The 27061-nt window shown below is 39.1% G+C and overlaps 1 protein-coding gene across 2 annotated transcripts in view; it reads left to right on the plus strand.

The window, feature by feature from the left end:
- The window catches only part of NDFIP1 (Nedd4 family interacting protein 1), a 56876-nt gene extending 43725 nt beyond the window's left edge, over nt 1-13151 (plus strand). For both annotated transcript variants that reach the window (XM_023256242.2, XM_045060405.1), the window contains exons 6-8: nt 1383-1449; nt 4348-4453; nt 11985-13151. In XM_023256242.2, coding sequence (XP_023112010.1) covers nt 1383-1449; nt 4348-4451 — 171 coding nt within the window. In that variant the 3' untranslated portion in view covers nt 4452-4453; nt 11985-13151. The remainder of the gene's footprint in view (nt 1-1382; nt 1450-4347; nt 4454-11984) is intronic.
- The last annotated feature ends 13910 nt before the right edge of the window (nt 13152-27061 follow it).

The raw sequence follows: 27061 nt of genomic DNA on the forward strand, positions 1-27061 counted from the left end.
CAAGTGCTACTCCATTAGGGGACTTTATCTCTACAGTATATTAGAGAGAAATCATCAGTGATCTGGGAGTTATCAGGTAGTCACAATTGTTGAAGTAATTTATACTTAAAAAAAAATCTAGTCTCTTAAAGTGTACTGCGATTTCATATAAGTTTATTGCTTTTATAGATAAAAATCAATGTATCCATCACAAATTGGCATTATAAACTAATTAATGGGTGTTGACTGACAAGTGGAGTTTTTCAGATTTATTTATTTTAACCAGTTGTTAACATTTTTAGGATTGCAAGTTCCTTTGAGAGTCTGGTAAAAGTTAAGGACTTTTCCCCCAGATGGCTAATATATATTCATCTGAGACAAGCCTTCAGGTTAAGAGCCTGAGTCCTAAAGAGGTTTCTCGTTCCTTCTGTCTTAAATTGTTATTCTATTAGGAGATAAAATGCTATATTTTAACACTGAGACTGTGTTAAATTCTTGGACACTGAAGCCCCCGGTAGAAAACAGAGATAAAATTAGTTACCAATCTTTTTTTTAACTAAAATTTTCAGAGCTGACTAAATTTTAAAACTGAATTGAGTGAATCAACTTGTATCAGGATGGCCTGGTCTGTAACAGAAAACGGGTTCAACATGGCTTAGAAAACCGTGGAGCACATTTATTTCCCATGAAAACAAGCCCTGACGTGGAGGATAGTTAAATCAGCGTGTCATTGACATCATTAGGGACAGTTGCCGCTTCTGCTCAGCATGTTAGTACAGCTGCTCCTCCCTCAGGGTGAAAACGGCCATAGCAGTTTCAACGCATCACAGCAGAAGCACAGCAGTGCTCAGCAGAAGAAAGACAACTGTTTCTTCTCTTGCTTTTCTCTCCACATGCAAGAAGACCTTAGCAGCCCTCAATTCCCATTGGCCAGAATGTGCCATTATTTGGCAAAGGAATCGAATTATTGTGTTGTACATGATAAAGCTTGCAAAGTGAAGGCATACCTGGAAGAATAGGAACAAAATAATTGGTTCTGTCACTGGGTAAGCAAAGTCAAAGGGTCATCGAAACGTATTTCTAGAAGGATGAATATTACGTGGGCAAAAAAACCAAAAAAACAAAAAAAACCTTTTAAAAAATAAACAGATTTGAGCACTGCAAAACAAGGAGTCTATAAGACAAAATCATATCTCAAGATTGCCTTTCCATGAAAGGAAATGTCTCTGCATATGTCCTAACCATTTCATGTCAGTAATACATAAAATATTTTCATTTAAAAAAATTGCAGGAGCTAAATGATAGCATTAGTATGCAAAAGTCTTGTGTTTTGTGTGCCCTTAAGTTGAAACGTGAAATTGTATTTGCTAAGCTGCTATAAAATTGTTTGCTTTATTTTTCAGTTTTCCACCTATTTCCCTGGATATTTTGATGGTCAGTACTGGCTCTGGTGGGTGTTCCTGGTTTTAGGTAAGTGCTTTTAACGTAGACAAAGGAGAGAAAAGATATTTTTAATTTTAGAAGTAAAATTGCTTTTAGTAAACTCTTATCTTGCTTATGATACAGTAATATATTACCAATAGTAAGTATAATTTTTAAAACATTTCTTAAAGGCTAGGTTGTTGTCACCATTAGAGTAACAAGCAGGTTAATAAAAGGTCTCTCAGTGGTAGGTTTTTCCTAACCCATTCGTATATACTTCTCAGGTTTCCCATGTGACCAGTGGGGCATGGTAATATGACTTTATAGTTTGTGAGTATTTTTCCCCTTGAGAGTATTCATGACAAAAGGGTTCACAAACTTAACCCCAAATTATTTATAGGTATATTATAACAAATTGAACTAACTACTCAGGCATGTATGTGGCCAATCTTCAGTCAGATCTGTCAGCAAGAAACAAAATGTATAGTCTTACTAGACATAACTTCTGGAAGAATCATTATTGGGTTTCTAGAACTCTTTAGTTCAGTACTGGTGAGAATAAGAATGATTTTGCAATTAAAAGAATATAATATGCTAGGCATTTCAGGTTGTTCATCTTAAGATTATCTTTTTTTGCTCTGTATTTAAAAATTTTTTCTTCTAAGACATTTTAAAGCAAAGAAATGAACAGTGGGGTGAATAGTTTTGGCTTCTTTCTTTGTGAAGAAAATATTTATGATACAATAACTGACCACCATCACTGTTGTCATTTCTATAGAACCATAGCAGGGTCATCCTGTTGAAGATAGTATAATTGCCTCGCCCACTTCTATGATATCGCTTTCTCCTGTCTCCTGTTTTGGGCCGCCTTGTTACCTCCTTAATCAAGATCCTTGGTGGCAACGCTACTAATGGGTCTAGTTAGCACAGTGTAGCACCCATGCCCAACAGGTGCTTAATATATTCAGGACCTACCTGCTTTGCCCAAGGTGATAGACCATGCATTGGTGAACCTAAATTTTACTTAGAAAATACAAACCTTATATCACACCATCCCCCACTTCCCCAGTAGCATCATCTATTCTACTAATAGTCTTTGGAATTCTAAGGAAAGATAAATCATAGCCCCCCCGCCCCTTAATCTTAAGGCACTTAATAATAAAAATGACCCATAGAAGAGTTACTTTGGAGGAATAGTTTCTTGGCTTGCTTATTCTTGAAAATGTATCTTTACGAAAAAGGGTGACTTTCCTTTATCCCCCAAGCCTAAATTCAGACAAGTCCTGAATGGACCAAAGGAGAGGCATTAAATACGTATTTTTAGGTTGATTGTTGACAACATAGATAATTTATAGAAACTTAATGAACTGATTTCCTTCCTTTATTAAAGTTTCTTGGGAGAAGAATTTACCATACTTGCAATTAGTCATTCTGTTTATCTTACTGCTTACTAGTAAGCGAAAAAACAGTGACACTTAGGATATAACTTGTGCATTTGGATCCAATGTTTAGATCATTTTGGGAATTTCTCTTGCAGAGAGAACCAATTCTTGGGTGTTTTGTAAATATTTTGTTTGTTGTTTTGCTAGGAACAAGTCTACACAGAGCTCTCAAGCTGGCACTCCATGAGCTACATCTAGCCTGTAGTTATAATTTGTTCTACAGTTATTTTCAGAGGTTTTTTAAAAATTACTTGCCATCACTTATAAATCAAGAGTTTCCATATAAAACGTCTCAATTTTTTTACTTTTCTTAAAAATTGGAATATCTAGCAAAACAGGCCTATATTTCCACCTGGCCCCCACCCTTTGACTGGAGCTGAGTTGTAGGCATCCACTCCATATTAACCACTCATTTCACCAGGATTCCACAACCCAGCACGTGATGGGGTAACCCCTGCTCTCTAGTCACTTACTACTTTTGCTGCCAAACAGAATGGGAATGAGGAGTGCTTGCTGAATGGGTACAGATTTTTTAGGGGTCATAAAAATGTTCTCAAGTTAAAATAATAGTTTTGGTTGTACAGCTTTATATTTCTACTAAAATTAAATAAAGCCAGTGAATGGTATACATTAAATGAGTGAAGCTTATGGTATGTGAATTATATCACCATAAAGGTGTTTTTAAAATGTCTCTTAAGACTCAGGGAAGAGCTCTGGAGGAAGGTCAGAAGAGAGTGAGCTGTCATTAGAGGGGGCATACCCCCTTCCCGGGGGGAGGAGGGGGTTGGTTGTTACAAGAGGTGAAAACTGAATGTAAATAGCTTTTGGTGTAGACTTACAAAATCAGCCTCACTCCTTCAGTGCCTGGTAAATAAAGGGCAGAGTGAACCCTACTTGTATATATATTTTTAAGAATAGAGAAATTAAATTTAGAGTTGAGAATGTAAGAATTGCTGTAAAAACAAAAACAAAACGAAACAAAATATAAAAAGAATTGCTGTAATAGGTTAAGGGGATCCTGACACCTAGTGGACAGCATATGTACAGTTGACAGGAAAAAAAAAAAAAAACAAACTTTGACAAGAGGGATGGGTTTTTTTGTTTTTGTTTTTTTTCTTGAGAAAAATATTTTATAACCTGTCTTTTTTGGGGGGCTTAATTATCTTGAAATACTGTTTTGGAACCCAGAAGGTAGGTTTTCATAATGCCTTTCAGTGAGGTTATCAAATAATAGAGGTTTAGCTCTATCTTTTTTTTTAATTTGCCTTTTAGACCAATTAGATTCTGAATGTGCAAAAAGACTTTCATTTGGGCTCTCAAGATTATGTCTTCTCAATGAGAAATGGAAAATTTTGTATGAAAATCCTTTGGAAATTGCTCATGTTTTGATAACTTTTAGCAGAAAAATGATGAAATAGTGCTATCAATAGGGATATTTCTGTGGGGAGGGTGTACTTAATACAGAAATTATAAATTCATTCTTGATTTTTCTTTTTTAAATCAGGTTTTCTCCTGTTTCTCAGAGGATTTATCAATTATGCAAAAGTTCGGAAGATGCCAGAAACGTTCTCAAATCTCCCTAGGACCAGAGTTCTCTTTATTTATTAAAGGTATTACACAAAACGTTATTCTAGTCCCAGTATAATCATGTGATACATTGCCAATTTTTCTCCACGATCAGAGTAGAGTATGCCCCCTGTAGTTGGAAATATAGAGAAGGTAAGGAAGCCATAGTCCTTGCCTTTTTGGCAGTTTCTAGTTTAGTTAAGGCGTGTTTTCATTAAAAGCTGTTGAAATGGGCAAGTTGGAAAAACTACCATAGGAGAAAACATTATCTCATGTTCTGACAGTATAGAAGAGGCAGGGGTCTTCATAGTCTTTGGGAAGCTAGGATATTTGGCTGTAACTACGGGGTCCAGGATCTTTGAATCCTGAATCCTGAAGCCACTGCTTATTGTACCAGCTCCAGAGGATAGCATTGAGAGGGAGCCTTTTAGGCCTAATCACTTGGCTGTAATTACATAGGTCCCCCAAACCCCAGAGCTCCAATGGGAAGAAACCATTGTCTGCATGAGGAACTCCTTTTGCCTAGGCTACTTACAAGCCCAGTAAGGCTTCCATCTCTTAAAATTAGTCAGGAGACTTTCCTGGTGCCCTTCTTCACGTTCACACCCTGACATTACCACTCTGGTGGTAAGGAGGGTCAAACCCAAGGAAAGGAAGGGGAATGGACCTTTATCTCTGCCTAGAAGAAGAGGACTAAGCCCTGCTAAGGCTCCTCTTTGATTCCTATGTGGTTTTCTCCAGAGCTTAGCTCCATCTTCCATCTTTAGCTGCAAAAAGGAAGAGCTATGGAATCTTGGGAAAGAGTATACCAGAGAGAGTCCTCTCTGGTAACAAGATCTAATAGGACTTCTTAGACTTCACTTTGGGTGGGTTGTGGAGAGGAATCTCGAACCACCCTAGGGGCTAGGTTAGTTGAAGATCAGACAAGGCTTTGGGGCTTTTTTGTGTGTTTTTTGTTTTTGAAGATTTTATTTTAAAGTAATCTCTACACCCAACATAGGGCTTGAACTCACAACCCTGAGATCAAGAGTCACATGCTGTTCCGACGGGGCTAGCCAGGCACCCCCTGAAGATCAGACAAGGCTTTGTTTTAAAGGGTGTACCAGTTGACATCCATCTTAAGTGATACGCAGAAATTGGATAGGGTGGGGTAGATTTCAGAATCACCTAAAGCAGAGTGAAGAGTGTAATAGAGGCAAGAAAGTATGAAGCTTGCTCAAGGGACAGCAGTTTGATTATAGCATAAAGGAGTGTTGAAGGTCAAGGCTGGCAAAGCCAGCTTGAGACAATGGTTTCAAATATCTTGAGCACTAAGCCCATTTGTAGTGGAACAGTAGAATGCATAGAGCAGCCCTTAAAGTCCAGGGACATGTTGGTTCAATGCAAGCTAACCCTTTGTGAACATTAATTTGTTCTCTATTTGCTGTGGGTAGTCATAGTTAACAAAAGTAATCAGATGCTAAGAGTGGAGTTCTCCGTGTTGAAGATTCATGATGGTATCAGGATGTGTGCGTCTAGAAAAGAAACGACCCACCATAATTAATTTGCCAGGTGATGTGAGACAGCGTTAAAACTTTTTTTTTTTTAATGGTTATTTATTTTTGACAGAGACAGAGACAGAATGCGAGTGGGTTAGGGGCAGAGAGAGAGGGAGACACAGAAGCAGAAGTAGGCTCCAGGCTCTGAGCTGCAGCACAGAGCCTGACGTGGGGCTCGAACTCACGAGCTGAGATCATGACCTGAGCCGAAGTCGGATGCTCAACTGACTGAGCCACCCAGGCGCCCCAGCATTAAAACTTTTTAAGCAAGAGGGATGCCTGGTTGACTCAGTCAGGAGAGCATGCCCCTCCTGATCTTGGGGTCGTGGTTTTGAGCCCCGTGTTGGGTGTAGAGATTACTTCAAAACAAAATCTTCTAAAAGATAGGTGAAAGTTTTTAAGAAACAGAATAATATGAGAATTTCTTGAATATGACAAATTGCATTAAGCATTTCATATGTATAATTAAATGTATTTATGTAAATAACAGAAAGTTACAGTGATAGATGAGGTCAGATACCTGCATGGTAGACTATATTCCTAAGGCATTTCTTACAAAAGTTAAAGCATGCAAAGAACTTAGGCTTGTATTGGTTAAAGTAAATTTCTTCAAGGCAGTATGTACTTTGATTTGAAAGAAAACTTTGTTCCTTAAGAGTGCCACATGTGCTGATTTTTTTTCTTTTTTTTTTTTTTAAAGAAATAAAACATTTGAAGTAGGTTTTATTGCATGTTTAAAAGTATGTGGCATATCCTGAATTTGAATTAGGTTACAAAGTCTGGACTCGGATGGACGTTGACACTGCTGGCCTAATGCCCTAATGTGTTTTTGTGTCTAGGACATCCTAACTTTAAGAGACTTATCAGATGTTCTGTGTAGTTTTATGAAGTTACTATTGTCCTCTTTTTTCTTTCCTCTCCATATTCATATTCATATCCATGTCCATATCCATATCCATATCCATATCCATATCCATATCCATATCCATATAATTGGTAACTATTTCTAAGCCTCACATTTAACTCTTACCTGCCAAAGATTCAAAAGTTAATTCTTTTGGGTTGCCATGGTTCTCCTTACAAAGGGTGCCCAAATCACCCATAGATTTCCCCTAATCCATTGATGCCCATATATCCTGAGGGGACAGACTTCTTTCTCTCTCTCTGTCTCTCTGTCTCTTCCCCTTTTAATTCTTTTAAAGTGATCTCTGTTTCCAGTGTGGGGTTCAGATTTATAACCCTGAAGTCAAGAGTTGCATGTTCAACTGACTGAGCCAGACAGGTACCCCCTTATTTCTCTTTTTTAAAAAATAATAGATTCTATAGGTCTAGGCAAATGGTAGCTTTGAATTTCTGAATGGACCAAGATCACACTTCTATTCTCTTCATTCTTCAGTTAGAAGGAAATTTCAATGTTTATTAGGGGATTGCACACCTTCCTCATCTTGTTTCTAACACATAACCAGTAACAGCCGGGTTCGGAAGAAAGCCTGAACTTCTCAGTTTTCCTGTATTGTTAGAGACTGTGTTGAGTGGCTTTTGTTCATAAAAATTGGTATTGTTTTGTTTGGATTTTTAAAACTGTCTGAAGTGTTTTATAGGAGTATTCTAAATGTAAAACAAAGTATGGGATTATGATTTGCAGTAGGCAGTCCTTAGTACTAATGCTGATGGAATTGTGAAGGGACATTCTAGGCCCCTGCGATTCTCTGTATTTTGGGGTCAGAAGCCTTATTGTGCTTTAGGAGTTGTCAGAAACTTAGAGCATCTCCCGGTGAAGGGCATCTTAAGTTTCTTTTCTTTTCTATCTGACTTTGCTAGTCTAGTTGATTTGAAATCATTTCTGACATGCCCAGAGGATTCAGAGCTCTAAATTAGGGGTTTGGAGGCTTAGAGCCGCATTTAGAATTCTAATGACTTCCTTACTAATTGTCAGTATCCCCAGAGTGAATCTGAAAAGCCATAATATCCCATGGGACTGAATTTCCTTTGTCCATTGACAGGGATAAGAACTGTTCATCTAGATCCAAATGTAGAATGTTTCTCTAGTTGAGAGGAAATTTAATTTAGTTTGAAGTTGTGCTAGCAAACCATCATGTAAGATGTGAAGATTTTATTTTCTTTCACTGAGACTTCTTAACTTTCTTTGATATATATATGTCACTAGTTAAAAGCTAGCTGTAGGCTTACTTTTTGCCAGAAAGACACAGGTAGGTACTTTTTAAAATAGCTTTGCCGTAACAGAAAAATAACTTAATTCCCATGCTGTTCTAAGGTCTGCCATTTTACTGGAAAAGGGTACAAGAATAGTGACTTTTCTGTTCAGGTGACCCAAAATACAGGACACACAAACAAACAAACCTTGAAATGACCCAGAAGGCCTCTTTCTAATCAGCCAAAGTAGATGTTACAAAAGCCGAACAGTGAGGCTCATGTACTGCTATCATAGGGCAGCTCTCAGGTTCCCTTTTGGAGCTCGTTTAAGCTTAAAAAGGAAATCTGGTCTCCTGCCCCACAGCAAGAAAAGCCAGAAGGAACTGCTAAATGTAGGCCCGGTGGCCTCAAGAAGTGAGTGACTGTGAGGAAGCAGAAAAACAGAACATTCCTTCTGTATTGTTTCCAAAGAAACAGATACCTTTCAGAAACCTCTTTATCTGAAATGGTCAAAAATGTCGTGTTCATACTTTTTCTTATTTACCATTTTACTGGAAAATAAATTTTTATGGAGTACCACTTCCTCTGATGCTGCCAAGGAACTGAGGGTTTAGCTGCAGTAGTTGGAATGTGGTAGCACAGTGAACTGGTATCAGATGCTGCTCCAGAAGCACTTGTGCCTGTGAAGCCCAAAAGATTTTAAATTGTTATTTTAACCACATAGAAAATAGGAGGGAGGGGCACCTGGGTGGCTCCGTCGGTGAAACATCCGACTTCGGCTCAGGTCATGATCTCGCGGTCCGTGAGTTCGAGCCCTGCGTCGGGCTCTGTGCTGTCAGTTCAGAGCCTGGAGCCCGTTTCGGATTCTGTGTCTCCGTCTCTCTCTGACCCTCCCCCCGTTCATACTCTGTCTCTCTCTGTCAAAAAATGAATAAACGTTAAAAAAAAATTAAAATAGGAGGGAAAAGTTTGTAAGCCCTGGCATTAATGAGATAGGATGCTTTACAATTAGATAATGATTCCTGTGACCTGTACCTATTAGTTACCAGATATGTAAAATTCCCCCCATATGATGCTATTTTTCCTTTTCTCTGATGTTTCCCTTTCTATAATCTTCTCCCTCCTCCTTAATGCTTCTTTTAATTTATTAAAGGAAGTTCACCCCAAGTTAAAGTTAGATTTGTTGGACTATGTCGTCAAGTAGCAAGACAGTAGAACTGTTTTCAGTGGAATTAAAAAAAAATTTTATTTTAATATTTTTATTTTATCTTTGAGAGAGAGAGAGACAGTGCGTGAGCAGGGGAGGGCCAGAGAGACAGGGAGACACAGAATCCGAAGCAGGCTCCCGGCTCTGAGCTGTCGGCGCAGAGCCCGATGCGGGGCCTGAACCCAGGAACCGTGAGATCATGACCTGAGCCAAAGTCAGACACTTAACCGACTGAGCCACCCAGGCACCCCAGTGGAATTTTTGCTAAAAAAAGTTCACATAACATTCAAGAAGAAATGGTGGTTTTCCTCTTGACACTAAATGATCTGTAGGCTGATGGTTCCTTTTGTTTCTGAAGTGATCCGATCTACAGTTTAGTAATGATGTCCAGAGTCCCTAACAGCCTTCTGTCTTCCAGTTGTGTTCCACCATTGTTTTTGTGACACCTTGTGAGTCAAGTCTGTCTGGACAGGCCTCCAGGTTTAAGGGAGCAGTAATAATTTTCATTTGGAGCCTGTATAGTGATTGGGATCACCCACTATTAACCTATCTAGACTCTTTTAGTGGAATTTTATTGTTTGCTGGGTGGTTCTGACTTTGAGGGATCTAATCGACCTCTGTGGAAGCAGCATGATCTAAGGCAAGTGGTCAGATCGTTATTCTAGTGTTTTAATGAATAAGAACTCTTACATCATTTTTCATCTGTTAATGGAAATTAATAAAGCTGAAGTTACGTAAAATTGTAGTAAGTCTAGCCTCATTGCAAAAACCTCCACTTGACATAGGCCTCCTGATACACTTTTTGCTTCTGCTTGGTTTTTAGAGTTCCTTATGTTCTCATGTCTTTGTCACTGTACATTCTGAGGTCTCTCATTCTAAAGAAAAGTTGTTCTTGTGTCACTATTACTGGTTTACTTGAATACCAACTGAATTTGGAATTTGGAAAAATATGAACAGTTTAAAAAACCATATATTGGGGCGCCTGGGTGGCGCAGTCGGTTAAGCGTCCGACTTCAGCCAGGTCACGATCTCGCGGTCCGTGAGTTCGAGCCCCGCGTCGGGCTCTGGGCTGATGGCTCAGAACCTGGAGCCTGTTTCTGATTCTGTGTCTCCCTCTCTCTCTGACCCTCCCCCGTTCATGCTCTGTCTGTCTCTGTCCCAAAAATAAGTAAACGTTGAAAAAAAATTTTTTTTTAAAAACCATATATTGATTTCCTCTGTTGTAGCTTCTCTGCATTTTGTCAGCCTTTTAAAGATTTATGCAGTAGTCTAATCAGAAAAGATAGAAAAGAAAGGGCTAGTTCTAGCTTTTACAGTAACCTGGACAGATAGAAAAGTAAGCTAAGGGTCTCCATATGAGCCCATCCAACTCTCTCTTGGTGCATGATACCACACAGTTGTTTCTCAAATATTTATGAAGTAGTGTGTGTGTCTTCAGTGTTGTTGTGTGTTTTTTTTGCATTAATATAGGGAGTCACTTGTACGTTTTCCTGTTAATTCCATGAAAACTAAAATGATTAATTATGCCAAAACAGAAATGCCTCAAAGTATTGTATGAAAACTGCATTTAAAATACAGAATATATGGGGCACATGGGTGGCTCAGTCAGTTAAACATCTGACTCTTGATTTCGGCTCAGGTCAAGAGCCCTGAGTCAGGCTCTGTGTTAACAGCCCAGAGCCTACTTGGGATTCTCTCTCTCCCTCCCTCTCTGTCCTTCCCCCAATGCTCTCCCTCTTGTTCTCTCTCTCAAAATAAATAAATAAACTTAAAAATAATATGCAGTATATGGGCATTGTTTTGAGAGTGTTTATTTCAGTCATGTATATTCCTTTTTAAAAATCAGTTTTTTGGGGTCCCTGGGTGGTTCTGTCCATTAAGTGTCTGACTTCATTCAGCTCAGGTCATGATCTTGTGTTCATGAGTTCGAGCCCGTCTCGGGCTCTGTGCTGACAGCTTAGAGCCTGGAGCCTGCTTCGGATTCTGTATCTCCCTCTCTCTTTGCCCCTCCCCGGCTCGCACTATGTCTCTCTCTCTCTCTCAAAAATAAATAAACATTTAAAAAATTAGTTTCTTTATCAAATTTTTTCAGAAATATATGCCCCACAATACATTGACTTTTTTGTCTGATTGATTGAAAGAAGTATCTGTGATACCTGTGAGTTTACAGTTACTCTTTAACTTTGCGGTGCTCTAAGTACAGCATGACATCATTGGTGTCCTTTGTGGAAATCTTCCTTGTGTGAGATCTGGCAGAATTGGCAGGGTAAACAGGAGCTTCAGGTGTATTAGGAAAATTACCTGTGCACTTGGATTCTACCGTCTCTTAGTCCCCAAGTTTCAGTCATTGCTGTGGAGGTTAAGTGCAGGATGAAGGAAGTGTTACTTGCATTTCATTATGTTGTTAGGACGTTTGGAGAGACAGATCGATCCCTGGCTTCGTGGGCTTTAGAGAAAGCATTCAAGTTCTTCCTAGTTCTAGAGTCCTTGGTAACTTTAAGAACTGAAATGTTAATGTTTATTGAATAGTATGATGTCAGTGTATAGTAATCTTAAAGCTATGTTAAAATCTACTTGTGTCTGCAAACATCCTGCCTTCTTTTGTGACTACATCCTTCTCTTGGCCAAAATAACAAGCTAACTAGAGTTTCAATATTCAATATCCTTCTCTGGCAGATGTTTTCTGGCAAAGGCCTTCCTGCGTTTATGAATTCTCTCTCAAGAAGCAAGAGAACACCTGCAGGAAGTGAATCAAGATGCAGAACACAGAGGAATAATCACCTGCTTTAAAAAAATAAAGTACTGTTGAAAAAGATCATTTCTCTTTATTTGTTCCTAGGTGTAAAATTTTAATAGTTAATGCAAAATTCCATAAACTTTGAATCATTAGTGGTTAATGTTTGAAAAAGCTCTCGCAATCAAGTATGTGATGTATTAATAATGCCTTATCTATTGTTTGTAGTTATTTTAAATAGCATGAGCCTTGTCCCTGTAGTCAGTAGGGGGCAATCTTGCTTTATTCATCCTCCATCTCAAAATGAACTTGGAATTAAGTATTTTAGTGTAAGATATGTATAATGCTGGCCATTTTAAAAGGGATTTTCTCAAAAGTTCAGATTTTTGTTATGACTGCATTTCTACGCATAATCCATACTTGCTGTTAAAATTAATCTAGAAATTTATTCAGTTGTACTGTGAACACCTGGAAGCAAAATCATAGTGCAAAATGCATTTAAGGTGTCGTCAGGATTAAGTTAAGTTCTTAATTGGTGAATAATAAGCATTAATTTTTTATAGTCTGTATTCTAAATTTTGCAGTACCTTATTGTTCTGTGTTATGTACCTAAGAAATTGTAAAGGTGTTGTCACTATAAAATAAAAAGGACAATTGCAGCTTAATTACTAAAATACAGTTGATACTTTATTATTAAGAGTCCTACTCTTTCTTTCTTTCTTTCTTTCTTTCTTTCTTTCTTTCTTTCTTTCTTTCTTTCTTTCTTTCTTTCTTTCTTTCTTTCTTTCTTTCTTTCTTTCTTTCTTTCTTTCTTTCTTTCTTTCTTTCTTTCTTTCTTTCTTTCTTTCTTTTTTGTCTCCTGATGATTAGGCCAGGGGCTGGAGTAGGGAGGGTATTAGATACTAAGGAGCAAAGAAAGAATTAGTTTGGAACTTTTGAGATGATCCCTAACATACTGTAGTACTACTTGCTTTTATAATGTGTTAGCAGAAACCGATGAGTTATAAATGTAGAATGATGTGCTTTCTGCCAAGTGGTAATTCACCTTGGTTTGCTATGTTAAAACTGTAAATACAACAGAACATTAATAAACGTCTCTTGTGTAGCAACTTCTGCTGTAGATTAGTGTTTAATTTCTTGGTTTGCATTTGTTCATTGCCAAGGCAATTTTTTTCTAATCTTTATTCATACAGATTCATGCAGAATCATTCATTAAATTAAAAAAAAAATTGGTTTGGAGCCAATTTTTTTCTTTTTCTTTTTTTTTCAGCACAAAAAGTTCCCTTCTGTTATTCTCAGTACATTCCTAAAGATGTATGTGAAAATTGGTTCTGCAAAAGATAATGGACTAAATACAGAAGAGTTGTAGAGATCTTAAATCACTCCAGAACTCCCAATTATGCTTCATTTTTTAGACCTAATCCTAGATAGTTTATTTCCAATATTTTCTGCATGTTTCTTGCCTTTGCTCTTTTTCTCATTTGAGCACTATCCACTAGTTTAAGCCCTATGAGAACCCAGCTGAGGCGAAAGACTCCTCATTCCTCCGTTTCTATTCTTGTCCCAGTTGTGTTAAATTTAAAGTCCCATGGTTCTTACAATGTCAGCCATTTGATGTGTCCCCCCCTTCTTCCACTTACTAAATAAAATATAAAGAACAAATGCAGCATGCAGCAAGATGGTCATGTAACTCACAGATCACCAGCGTGTATGGCAGCTGCAAATGTTCTTTTATCTCCTGCATGCAAATATCTGGGATCAGCCTCAGAAGTCTGTTTAGGGGTGTCAATATGTAATGCATAGAAGTGTAGGTTGTTTGAGAGCTAAATAGGAGAATTGAGGGCCTCCTGGATGGACATTTCAATGATCATTCCAACTTGTTTGTTATTTGTAATAGTTATATATTCTTGTTCAAAAGTTATATTTTGCAGTAGATAAGCAGGGGGTTTTAATGAAAGTCTCTTTGACTCTCTTTGAAGATTTTTACATTTTGAATTAGATTATGCCAACAATATAATTTGGAAAATTTTATAGCCTATATCGTGTTCTAAGTTTAAGAATGAATATATCTCCAACAATCATAATAAATCGGGACACATGCAAGAGAGAACTATTGAAATTATCTTACAGGACAAAATAGAAGGTCTCTAAACCACATAAACTGGAACATTATAAACTCGCTTTGTGTTTAATCTTTAGGTCCTTGTGCCTTATTTGGTTTTGTATATTCAAAGGACTAAAATATTTGGAATTTCTATTTCTACATATTTGGTGGTCCTTAAGACTTTGTCACATGTAAATCTATAGTTTGACATGCTTTCAAAGTACTTAGAAGGATGATTTCTCCTTTTTCTTTTAAATGTTCTAAATATTAAGGTCTTTTCAGACTTGTCAAGTTGGTACCATTTGATACCTAGAGTCCTTAACTATTAGGATGGAAATATTTATCCTGTACTATTTTCGTTTTTCTCTCTCGTTCTTTTCTGTCTCCCTTCGGTAGTTTCATTATTAAGAATAACCCTTTCATATAAACTATTTGAAAGGGGATACTGAGGAACCATTTATTTGGCTAAGGTGATGGAGTAAACTGCCCTTGATCCCGAACTAAGGGACAACTAGGGCTTACCTATGACCACAGAGGTCCCTCATGCCTCTTACTTCTGTTCATTTGGAATTATACAAACTATGTTTAAAGGATTCTGTGTAGCAGTTTCTTTTTTCAGAAAATTAGATTGCTTTGTGTGGGAATAAAAAGTTATTAAAATCTACTTGTTAAAAAATTATGAGTGAATATCTTTACTATTGGGGTCAATTTTGTTTACAGTTTTAAAGAAAACAAGATTTTTAAGGAAGTAAATGATAATACTTAAAATTTTTTGTTTGTTCGTTTTCTCGTTAAGTATGACTTGGGCTCTGGCCCACCACGAGTCATTCGTGGTACATAGGAAACTTCTTTTGACCTTCACTATATTCTTCTACTAGAATATACTTTACTTAGCCATAAATTGTTTATATTTAAAGGAAGAAATAACTACTGAAAGGGAGTTTCAGGGCCAGGAGAAGTGAAAATTCAGTTTAAGTGGTTGCTGAGGTGGCAAGATTCTGAGGTCAGAATCAACAGAAAGGTACCCCACAAATGGAGTGTTCTTTAGTTTTGAATCCAACCCTACCACCTCTTCTCTGTGTCCGACCTTGAAGGTTAATGTGGTAGATACTGGAAAAGCACTTGGCCCTGATTCCATTATATCCCAATAATCAAATTTTAACTTCAGACATGCCAAGGCTGGACGTAGAGACGTACGTTCTTGTAAAATGTGCGGGAATATCTTATGAACAGGAAGCTGTGGCCCCTGTGCCCTACCTGAATCTGGTTCTTGGTGAAATCTCAGTGATGGATACAGGTAAGTTGTAAGATGCAGTTTAATAATTTTCAGAATCTGCTATTGTTTTCAGCTATTTAGATTTTCACATTTTTAGGCTTTGATTTAAGAAATGATGAGAGGCGTAACAAAATGCAGATAAGCTCCTATGGATGGTTGGTGCATTCTTAAAATTGTGTTTTGCATATTTTTAATGCCTAAATACTACTTGTAGTCTATAAGGTACATGAGGCAAATTGAGCGAGAGTGTTTGTTAAACCAATATTGAAGTACTCTTGCTTTTGCGTATACCTGTATACCTTTGTATATGTGTATGGTTGTAGTCATTTAGAGTGCCCACAAAGAGAGAAAAAGTGTTCTTTGAGAGATAGCCTCGTAGTAATCATGGTTTTCTGTAGGCTCTGCTACTAAAGTGGAGAATATCTCAAAGAAATACACCAGGAATTCCTGGAGGGCAAAATAGGTTTAGGTTGAGAGTAAAAGGTTTTCAGGAAGAAAAGAGTTAGAGAAACTGATTTTGTATCATCTCTAATCTGAAAAGAGGCTATTTTATAACTCAGTTCATTGTATCACCTACAGCTTGATGGCCTTATAGAAAGACCTGTTCTTATGGGAAATCTGTGAATGGAGAGTTGATCTCCTGAGGACAGTGTCCCTGTCTCTAAATTCAAAGTAATCCAACTAATGCATGGCATTTTGATCCTTCCAGTCCTCCTGTTATTTTTAGAATTTGAAACTTGTAGAATATATCACTCAAGTTTTGGTTTAAACCCTGTTTTTACTTAAAAGTCTTTCGTCACCAAAAAGCATTGTTTTCTGATGGTGAGAGTTTTAACTCTTAAGTTCAGTTGGTGAATTACTAAGATGTAAACTGAAAGGCAAATCTCTTAAACCTGAATAGAGAATATATGAAATATAGGGAATTCTCTTGCATTTTGCCAGTTTCATCCAAGTCAGAAACTGAGATGCATTTGTGTGAAACAGACCTCTCCCAATCCTGCTTTGTATGTTGTTCTTCCTGTTCTAAAAGTGATTAGTTTTTACCATTTATATGGGAAATGAAATGTTTTACAAACTTCCCCATCCATGTGTGATTGCAGGTTTATAGACACCAAAGTGGTGTCCTTTAAGTCTTACAAAGATTAATGCTGAGGCTCTGAGAAGACAGTAGTCCTTGTTCATTAGTTGTCTGGGAGTTTCAAGAGTGGTAGAGAAAGCCTGGGAAACAAGAAAATGGGTCAGAAACCTAAGACAAATCTCAAATAGAAAAGGTGATTTCTTGACACAAAGCATTATCAGCTAAACTGTACAACTAAGCACGGGCTGCCCTCTGACTATGAAACAGCCTGATTCTTCTCTGAAATTCATCCAGAGCTGCAGTGATTTTCCACCTTGCAGAGTTAGGGTTTGCATTCATGTCCCCTACTGAGAGCTGCTTCCCCCATTTAAGCCACTTACTTCCTGAGCCAAGTAGAGGATTGAAGCAACCTATTATCATAACTTGGCTAGAGTTACACTTGATGAAACCTCCTTCTTCTCTTTTGCACAACAGTTAGAAATGCCTTAAATGTCCCCTTATGTGAGGTTTTAGAAAGAATTTTGCCATCTGCTTACTGATTTCACATCTTTATTTTGATGGGACATTTCACAGGCTGTATTTGGCAGTCACTGAGTTCAGATGTCATTCTGGTTATTTGGGCATGTTCATTTCTTCTCTGATGATCAACTTGAGCGATTTTTACATTGATGATTTCTTTCCAGTTCATATTTTAATTGGAATTTCAGATTATTAGTAAGTGAGCCACTTGATTTCTTGGATCAGTATTTTTACCAACCCTTTTATTACGAGCATCATTTGGTAGCATGTAGTTTTTAAAAAAGTGGATATTGGTGGCCGAAAGAAGCAAAATTAGCAGTCCATGTTTTTCTAGGTTTGACTCAGTGACTCTCAAACTCTGGATCTGTGTACATATCGTCATGTATATGAGAAAAACCTTTTTTGGGGTTGTTCTGTATGTTTTCCCTGAGGCTATATGTGTGAAATGGGGTTTAATCTGTAGGTAGGTCTCCCACCCATTTTTGGCGCAAGCCCATCTGTGATTTAGCAGTTTCCTAGCTTTAGTATTGAAACAAAACTTTGTTTCTCTAACATCGATCTTGTAGAATTATAGTCAGACTTGGTTCCTGCAGCAAGCAGTGCCATAGAGCTTCCAAATAAGGATCATGGTGGGTAAGTACTCATCTGGAGCCTTCACTTTCCATAGAAGGTTGAATAGAAGAAATTTGTAGAGCTGTGGACCTACCTACACTTAAAAGTAAGAGTTAATTTTTCATCAGAATATTTTCAGGGCATTGTTTGCTGGGTAAGATCAGAATTATTTTGTCTTCAAAATAGGTCTGTAGGTCTTCTCAAAGCTCATGGCTACAGTACTTTCCTCTGTTTTATAGCAGGACTGTGGGGAGGAGTATGTTTGCAGAACAACTGGGAAAGCCATAGAGAAATTAATTGCTAAAATTAATTTGGCTAAGAATGATTGTGGACTCTTCCTCGGATGTCCTTAAAATAGAGTAGATTGTTGTCTGTTTGAAATGGTTTAAGGGTAAAGGAAAAGGAATGGATTAGCGGGCCCCTTAAAATCCCCAAGAGCTCTAGAGGTTTGTATGTGGCCTATGTCAGTGACAGATGGAGTAGTAAGTTGGACAGATGTCACATCTGCTGTTCTCAAGGCCATGCTTATTTTTAATGTGGTGACCTTATGGGAGCATTGTCCTAGATAGTCTGCAAGAGGGAGAAGAGTGTGTCTAAACTTCTGGTAAACCTAACTTGGGAGGCATATTACCTACTACTACATAGGTTTTAGGATCAAATAAGTTACACTTTGCTCAGAATTCCAAAATGAGAAAACAAAAAGCAACCTCAAGTTTCTGAAGCCATTTTTCAAACCTTTGTATATTCTGAGGGAATTTTGTTTAGGTGGCATTAGCAAATGTTACCTTTACGAATCCTTCCCCCAAGGGACTATGGGAGGAAGAAAGAAAGCAGATTAGGTGGGTAAGGAGGGCCCTAGAGGAAATGAAGTCTGACTTGTTAAGAAAGGACTGATAGAAGAGGGTAGCAAATCGGTTCCTTTTGTTCTTTGCTCTTGCTTTAATCCTTTAGACTCACAGGATAAAATTGCCAGCTAATTGCTAGGAGCCTCCTATAAAAGAGGATTGGCCTAAATTGAAGAATAAACTTAGAGAGTGACTAAGGATTTTTTTTTTTTAATTCCTCCTTTATTCGGGTCACTTTTCTTTACATATGATTATGTCTCCAAGAAGTGGTTGGATACCCTCTTGAGAGGTTTTCTTTTCAAAAAAGAAAGAAAAAAGTCCCTGAAATTCCATAGACTCTCTTCCCCCTCACTGCAGCCTTTTTGTAAGAGTATGATGAACTGAATTCACTAGACAGTAGTTTAAATTAAAAAAAAAAAAAAGACAACTGTGTTGCATAGTGGCATTTTTATACAAGTGACTCATTGGTAGAAGTATATTGACCATTTTTAAGTGCAATCTGATCTTTCAGCAGGAGATATAATTGAAGTGTCAGAGAATTTAATCTGCGTACAGACACTGAGGACAAATGATTGTGTTTTTATCTTGGTGCCAGTCTCCAATCATTTCCTCATTGGGTACTTATTTTCAAATAATACCTGATCCATCCAAAAACAGTATACTAAAAATTGTCATGAAAACATATCAAGTTTTAATGGCAAGTCATGGATACTTTTACTGCCCTTGATTTATTGCCAGGTGTATTTTCTTAGAAGGAAAGATAAATAAATGTGTTCTGCAGAAAATACGTAGTGTAAGTCAGTCCCAGTAGCGGTTAGGCTATTATTTTTTAACTAGATGGTGAAGCATTTACACACTTAGTTTATTAGTGACCTTCCCATAAAATTTTTAGGAACACAGGGCCAAGCAGAGGTCATAAGTTTATCCAAGCTGGCCTTGTGGAGCACTGCTTTGGGTGACATCACACAGCTGAAGAGAAGCCAAGACACCTGCCCCACATCTTCACATTCCAAGTGGCCTCGGCTTTACCTCCATCTACAGGGCTTTATTCCCTTCAGAAAGACTTATGGGTGAAGTTTAGATGATCACCTGTGTCCAAACTGATAAAACTACTTTGGAAAACAAAGTTCTACTTTTATGTATTATAAATCCTTGTGCCTTGGCTTTTTTGTTTTAAATCACTTAACTGAGATATGACTGACATACAAAAAGCTATATATATTTATTTAATGTAGACAATGTGAGTTTGGAGATAAGTCAATCTATGCCATAAACATCCAACACCTTCAAAAGTTTCTTCTTGCTTTCTTTATCACCATCTATTTTCTTTCTTTTTTAATTTTTTGGTGATTACAAAAAAGATCTCCCTTTTAAAAAAAATTTTTTTTTTAAGTTTACTTATTTATTTTGAGAGAGAGCACGAGTTGGGGAGGAAGAGAGAGAGAATCCCAAGCAGGCTCTGCACTGCCAGCGCAGAGCCTGATGTGGGGCTCAAACCCACGAAGCCACAAGATCATGACGTGGGCCAAACCCAAGCATCAGACTCAACTGACTGAGCTACCCAGGCACCCCAAGATATGCCTTCTTAGCAAAATTTTAAATGCACAATACAGGGCTGTTAACTCTGGGCACTACGCTATATAGTAGATGGCTAGGACTTAGTCATCTTGCATAGCTGAAGTCCTCTGACTTCTTGGATACAGATGTTTTAGGCCTTTATTTGATAAATATTTACGAGCTGATTATGATGTGTATGACCTTGCACTGGCTATAGCACATGCAAGCTTTGTAGAAGAGAGCCCCTGGTTGCAAGGAGGTTCTGGCCAACGGTGAGGGCTGGGCAGGACACAAGACAGTGGCTCCTGTCCAGGAATCTTAATAACACCATAATTTTCTCTGCCTTACTCGCATAGCAGTGGGAGAATCTGTTTATACGTTACCTGCCTCAAATTTCGTTTTCACCAGAAGGGCACTAAAGATCTTCATAAAACCAAATACCCTTCAAGGAAAGAGAGATTATTGCCACCTGGGGAAGCCACAGCTGCCCGAAGAGCCAACAAGGTTGGAGGAGGGTGCATCTCAGGGTGCTGTGAGTCTGGGACCTGGAAAACCAGCTGTAAAGGGAGGTGCAGGCCTGAGTGCACTGAGCTGGGACTTGAGCCCTCACTCCCCATTTCCTCGCTGTGCAACCTAGGTCATTCGCTTGCCTTAGCCAAGCTTTGTTTTCCTAACCTGTGTTCCAGAATATTTTCTCACAGGCCTGTTTTTAGTTCTAAATAGGATAATGTAGGTAAAGTGCCCAGCACATAGAAGATAGCTCTTTGCAGCTCTCCAGCCAGCTACAGCACTGGGTCCAAGGACGGAACGTTAAAAACCCAAACCTATAATTCAAACCAAGGGCATTCATTTCCTTCTCAGGACCACGTGGCTTCCATAAGTTCTGCCTTTCCTCATTCTTTCTTTCCTAAAGGCTGTCATTAGCCCATCTCTGATAAATCAGACCACTCTTTTCCTCCTAAATTCCTGCTGCCCAAATGAGACTATGACTTACCCTTGCTTTTCTGGTAATACCATCTTGTGTTTATGGAGGACCTTATGTTTGTGTACATGTTCATTTGATCCTCACAGATTACCATAAAAGGGATTATTGAGCGTTCTTTACCACCAAGCAACAAAAACCTCCCTCCTCCTGGCAAATAATCTTTCAACACTCAGTCACATCAAAACACTCTATAAATCCAATAAACTCTGATTCTCATTTCCTTTCCTGAGTTCTACAGGCTGAGATTCTGGCCTCCTTTTTTCTTTGGCCATTTGTATTTCAAGATTTCCCATACACTATCTTTGTGTAGATTTCGGTCTTCAAAGCGTCCTTTGAACCTCTTATCCTCCTTGTTTCTTTCTGCACTTGCCTTAAATTCTTTGCTACTTTCCCCACTCTTCACATATCTTCTTTGCTTGCTTCCCTGCACCTCCCCCAACAAGCTTTCCAGTACTTCTTAGATGACTACTTCTCTTGGCCTTTTCCGGTCCTAAATTCCTACACATCTCTTTTGTATGACCATAGACAGGGCCATTTGCTCCATAGCCACCTTTCCCCTCCTTTTCTCTGCATCTTGCCTCGGCCACGTCAGCCTCGTTACTCCCTGCCTTCCTGACCATCGCACTGCTCCACCCAACAACAAAGTCATATGCTTTGTTTTCCTTCCTGAGCACCCCCTCCCAGGGTGGTTGCTTCTGGCCTGTGTGTGTGTGCCTCCCTCACTCCGCCCTGTAAACCCAGGCCTGCCCACGTATAACCTGTCTGTCTGCTCCTTTTATTTGGGATCTGGGGAGCTTCTCACAGATATGGCCCTGGTCACAGGATCCATGTGCTCACCTCTCCATGTCCCTTCTGTGTGAGTTTGGTTTGTCTTTAGGTAGAAGACATCGAGGTGTCCTCTGCGCCATGTTCTTCCTTGCTTTACGGGAACAGAAGTGACTTCCACAGGAATGTGTGGTGAGCTTGAGGTCCCTATGGAAAGCACCTGACAGTTGGCTAGCCCCAATCTGCAGAATCCTGTTGATGTTTCTGAACTACCTTCCAGGAAACGCTGGGATCCTGCAAGCTTCTAATTGGGATTTTATCTTCTAAAAATATCTTTAATCCTTAAGAAATAGAATAAAATGCCTTTACTCAAATGTGTATTCAACCGGTGTAGATACCTGTGTTCTTATTTACAGTCTTCAGTGGAGGGAGAATTAAAATTGAACATATAAATGAGTTGAATAAAAGCACTATTTTATCTGCTTCATAGTTGGGGTATCAATAAGATTTTGTTTATGAAAGATTCTCCAGCTGAAAGAAAAGGCTGGAAAACCACTGTCTTCCATGAACACCCCAACTCCTCTCTCACTTGGCCTGAAACTGTTGGACCATCATAGTTTTTTTTTTCTCTCTTGATCTTACAGGGGTCTCCAAAAATACCCTGATTTGGGGGCACCTGGGCCGCTCAGTCAGTTAAGTGTTCGACTCTTGATCTTGGCTCAGGTCATGATCTCACGGTTCATGAGATCGAGCCCTGCTTCAGGCTCTGCGCTGACGGTGTGAGCTTGGTTGAAATTCTGTCTCTGCCCCTGCCCTGTTCACGTATACTTGCGCTCTTTCTCTCTCTCAAAATAGACTTTAAAAAAAAAGTTTTGCAAAAATTAGCCAACAAGTCTAAAAGTCACCTCTACTCCTCTACCCCCCCCCCCCAAATTAACTGTTTGTTCTTTTTCAGCCTGCTTTTTGTAAGTTTATCACTTTAACATAGTGTAGTCCTAGCCTAGTACAGTCTACTGAGATGAGGTCGCTTATTACACCATTCTGCGTATGTCAGGCATTAAAATTTTTTAGTCTTTTTGCTGTCCTGGAGATTCTCTTGCCTTTTCCTACTTTTCAGCGAGTTCTAATGAATCCTAAATGATAGTGTTTTATCGTGTGTGTGTTTTTTAAGTCTATTTATTTTGAGAGAGAGAGCTCACATGTGTATATGAGCAGGGGAGGGGCAAAAAGAGAGGGAGAGAGAGAATTCCAAGCAGGCTCCACTCTGTTAGTGCAGAGACTGACCTGGGGCTTGATCCCATGAACCAGGAGATCATAACCTGAGATGAAATCAAGAGTCGATGCTCAACTGACTGAGCCACCCAGGTGCCCCAAGGATAGTGGTTTTTAAGCCAACCTCTAATTCTTCTTTCTACTATTTCATTGATAAGGACAATAACTAGGCTTTTGCAGCAACTATAGTAAAGGCTTCCTATATGCTTTTTGTCTTTCATTGACAGGGTGTCTAAAAGAGATCAAGTTCTCCATACATCTGAAATTCACTTCAAATTCTTTGTCTCTAGGGATTAAACTTACAGTAAATATGTACATTATTGTGCTGCAGATGCCTATCATAGACAGACAGTAACGGGTACCATGTATTGAGCATGTCAAATATGCTGCTTCATTCTTTATGCATATTAACCTCATTTAATTGCCTTTGAGGTAGATAGTACTATTATCCTTATTTTATACTTTATTTATTTTTTAGTGTTTGTTTATTTTTGAGAGAAAGAGAGCATGAGAGGGAGGGTCACAGAGGGAGACACAGAATTCGAAGCAGGCTCCAGGCTGCTGTCAACACAGAGCCCGACACGGGGCTCGAACCCATGTACTGTGAGATCATGACCTGAGCCGAAGTTGGACAGTTAACCGACTAAGCCACCCCAGATGTCCCCTTATTTTATACTTTAAAAAAGGGAGGCTCAGAGAGGTTAGCTGACTTGCACCCTAGGGCTCTTAAGTGGGAAGCCCAAGACTAATTTGGTTTATGCTGTCAGAGCATGAACTCCATATGGTGATATGATACCTGCCCCTCCTATGAGTGCATCTGCTTCTATCCACTTTTTATCCTCCTTCTTGATCCACTCTTTAACACTATTCCTTTCTCTTCCCCCAGAGCTCCTAGCCTGCCAACTTGGCTTCATTGGAGGTGGCAGTGGGGGGCTTCTGGCCTGGAGACATGGAACATCTACCCTTCCACACCTGCCTGAGATGTCCTCTGGTCTTTGAATGTTGACCTCAGACTCCCCAGCTTGGACCAGAGAGTTATTTATTCTCCTTCTAAGCCAATGAGGCAAGCCTGGATGATGATATGAATCTTTCTAGCCATGGCTCAAATGAAACGATTTTTTCAGGTTCTTAGAGCTAGTGTTGGACAGAGATAGGACAAGATCCAGGGGTCTTCATTCTCTCCAACTAAGCAAATTACCTCTTGAGACAATATTTCAATACTAATTTCCTATTAACAGTTTACTTTTATTCAGCACTTTAGTGCCCAAATGCTGTTATAGTGCTTTTCATACATTATATCTTTTTTTTTCGTGTTTATTTATTTTTGAGGGGGGTGGTGGGCAGAGAGAGAGGGAGACACAGAATCTAAGCAGGCTCCAGTCTTTGAGTTGTCATCACGGAGCCCGATGCAAGGCTTGAACTCACAGACCATGAGATTATGAGCTGAAGTTGGATGCTCAACCGACTGAGCCACCTGGGCACCCCTGTATCTTTTTTTTTTTTTAATGTTTATTTATTTGGAGAGGGAGGGAGGGGCAGAGAGAAAGAGGGGGACAGAGGTTCCAAAGCAGGCTCTGCACTGTCAGTGTAGAGCCTGATGCAAGGCTCCAACCTATGAACCATAAGATCATGATCTGAGCTGAAGTCGGACCCTTAACTGACGGAACCACCCAGGCGCCCTGCATTTTATCTTTTTAATACTATAAAAATTCAACAAAAATATCCCCATTTTATTATCCTCATTTTGCACTAAGGGAGCTGGCTCAGGGAGCCAGTAACTTGGGTAATATCACACAGCAGATAGAACAAGACACTCTTGACCACTAACTGATACTTCTTCCCCCTTCTCCCTTTTTTTCTCACCAAAGGTAATCCATGTTCATTATGGAACTATTTCAGTGCTGATTTTTAAAAATCTTCCTTCTGTCAATAAGGCTAAATCTGGAGTACTTTAACCTCTTAAAATGGCACTGATTCTCATGTGTACATCTGTGAACCTTCATGGGAAGAGTGTTTTTCCCATTAATTTTTTAAATAAAGTTAAAAAAAAGTGAACTTTATTCTTTTTTAGACTCGATATTTAGGTTAAGATCCACTGCAAACGTGAAGGTAAACAACCTTGATCTTTGGCTATCCTCTAATAGAGCTTTATGGTAAATACTTTGTCCAGTGCCTCTCAAAATTATAACATGCATGTGAATTCCTAGGAATCTTGTTAAAATGTGGATTCTGTTTTCAGAAGTCTAGTCTGGGGCTCAAGATTCTGCATTTGTAACCAGCTTCCAGGTGATGCTCAAACTGCTGGGCCAGGAGAACCAAACTTTGAGAAGCAGGAGCAGTGTTCTAATCCTACTTAATTTTCAAGAAAGATATTCAAATTCAACTATTACTTTCCAAACTGCTAAATAACCCAAGCCTCAAATGATTGTTAGAAACAATCCCTGTCCTCAGGGTCCATAGCATTCTGATTTTCATGGAATTTTTTGGGCTTGACCTTGACTCCCTTTTTGGTTTATATTAGTACATGCAGGTAAACTCTCCAGTTTCCATATCATTGCTTCTTTGTAAGCTGAGTCATTCCTCTCTCACGAGTAGGATGTTATTTGGGTCATGGCTTGAGCCAGCCCATGTGTCCTGCTTGAAGGTTCTGCAGTAAATTTTCTAAGAAAAAATTGTCAATATCACTTTTTTGAGACGTCTCTGTGAGTTGGGGCAGGGGGCAGGGAGAAAGATTTGGGAGCTCGGGATTGAAGATCAGTGTGGTCTTGCCTGTGTGCCATTATTTGATAAAGTGCAGCAAAAGTCTGCCTCTTTCCTACCCCCATTCTGCCTACTCTGAGCCTTGGCCATGTGCAGAATGGACTCTGGATGGCAGTTGTGGATGCTCAGCACAAAAGGTTTCTTGTTTGCTAAAGGGTCTATCAGTGTTTAAATAGAACAGGCGGAAGCACAGGCACACCGTATCAGCAGCTTATCGGGGCCCATGGCTTTCCCTGTACATTTGCTAGTCACTTGAGTTTACCCAGCTCCATCAGCACTGAGTTAAAAATTGCAAGGCCAGGCTGTACAACAAGGGGAACAAGAATAGGTCAGTTACTGAATACAGGGGTTTGTGTGGGTCCTTGGACCTTACTTGCATTCTGCCCATGGAGAGAATGAAGCGTGGTGGTCTGTGTATTAAGAGGCATCAGAGGGTCACCTGGGTGGGTCAGTTGGTTAAGCATCCAGCTCTTGATTTCGACTCAGGTCATGATCTCATGGTTCGTGGGTTCAAACCCTGCATTGGGTTCTGCACTGACAGTGTGGAGCCTGCTTGGGATTCTCTCTTCCCACCCCACTGTCAAAAAAAAAAAAAAAAAAAAAAAAAAGTGGCACCACAGGGAACTGAAGTTCGCTTTAGAGAACTGGGAGGACTCCAGAAGCTAGGATAACTCCCTGGGGCAGAAATAGTGGAGATACATCTTGTGACCCTGGCTCTCCATTTGAGCTTCCCAGGTTTGTAGTCAGCCGAGGGAGTGGTTATAGAAGGTGTCTATGAATACCTACAATTGTATGTACTTTTGGCATTTGCAAGCATGCGTGCACATTTATCCGGGAGTGGATCCATGACCCAAAGGGCCAAATGTTCCTGTACTAGTTGGGCTGCGTTTTCTTGGAAGGCAATCTTCAGGAGAGAGAGATGGGCAGCCTGCTTTACAAACGAGTCCTTTCCATTTATAATCATTCCTCCCAGGAACTTGTTCTATGCCAAGTGCTTTGCAAGCTGCTTTAGAAGTATTACCTCATTTAATTCTCAGAACAATCTCCTGAAATAAGAATTGTTATTTTTATTTTACAGATGAAGAAACTGAGGCTTAAAGGGTTGTGATGTGTCCAAGGTCACAGAGCTAACTTAAAGATATAGCTACCATCTGAACCTGGGCTTCCCGGTTCCAGAGCTCTTAGCACTGTGGACAGCTATCTCTAGTGTTTTAATACACATGTCTGAGCTTCACACATTCATTGG

The sequence above is a fragment of the Felis catus genome, chromosome A1, assembly GCF_018350175.1.
Source record: "Felis catus isolate Fca126 chromosome A1, F.catus_Fca126_mat1.0, whole genome shotgun sequence".
NCBI lineage: Eukaryota > Metazoa > Chordata > Mammalia > Carnivora > Felidae > Felis > Felis catus.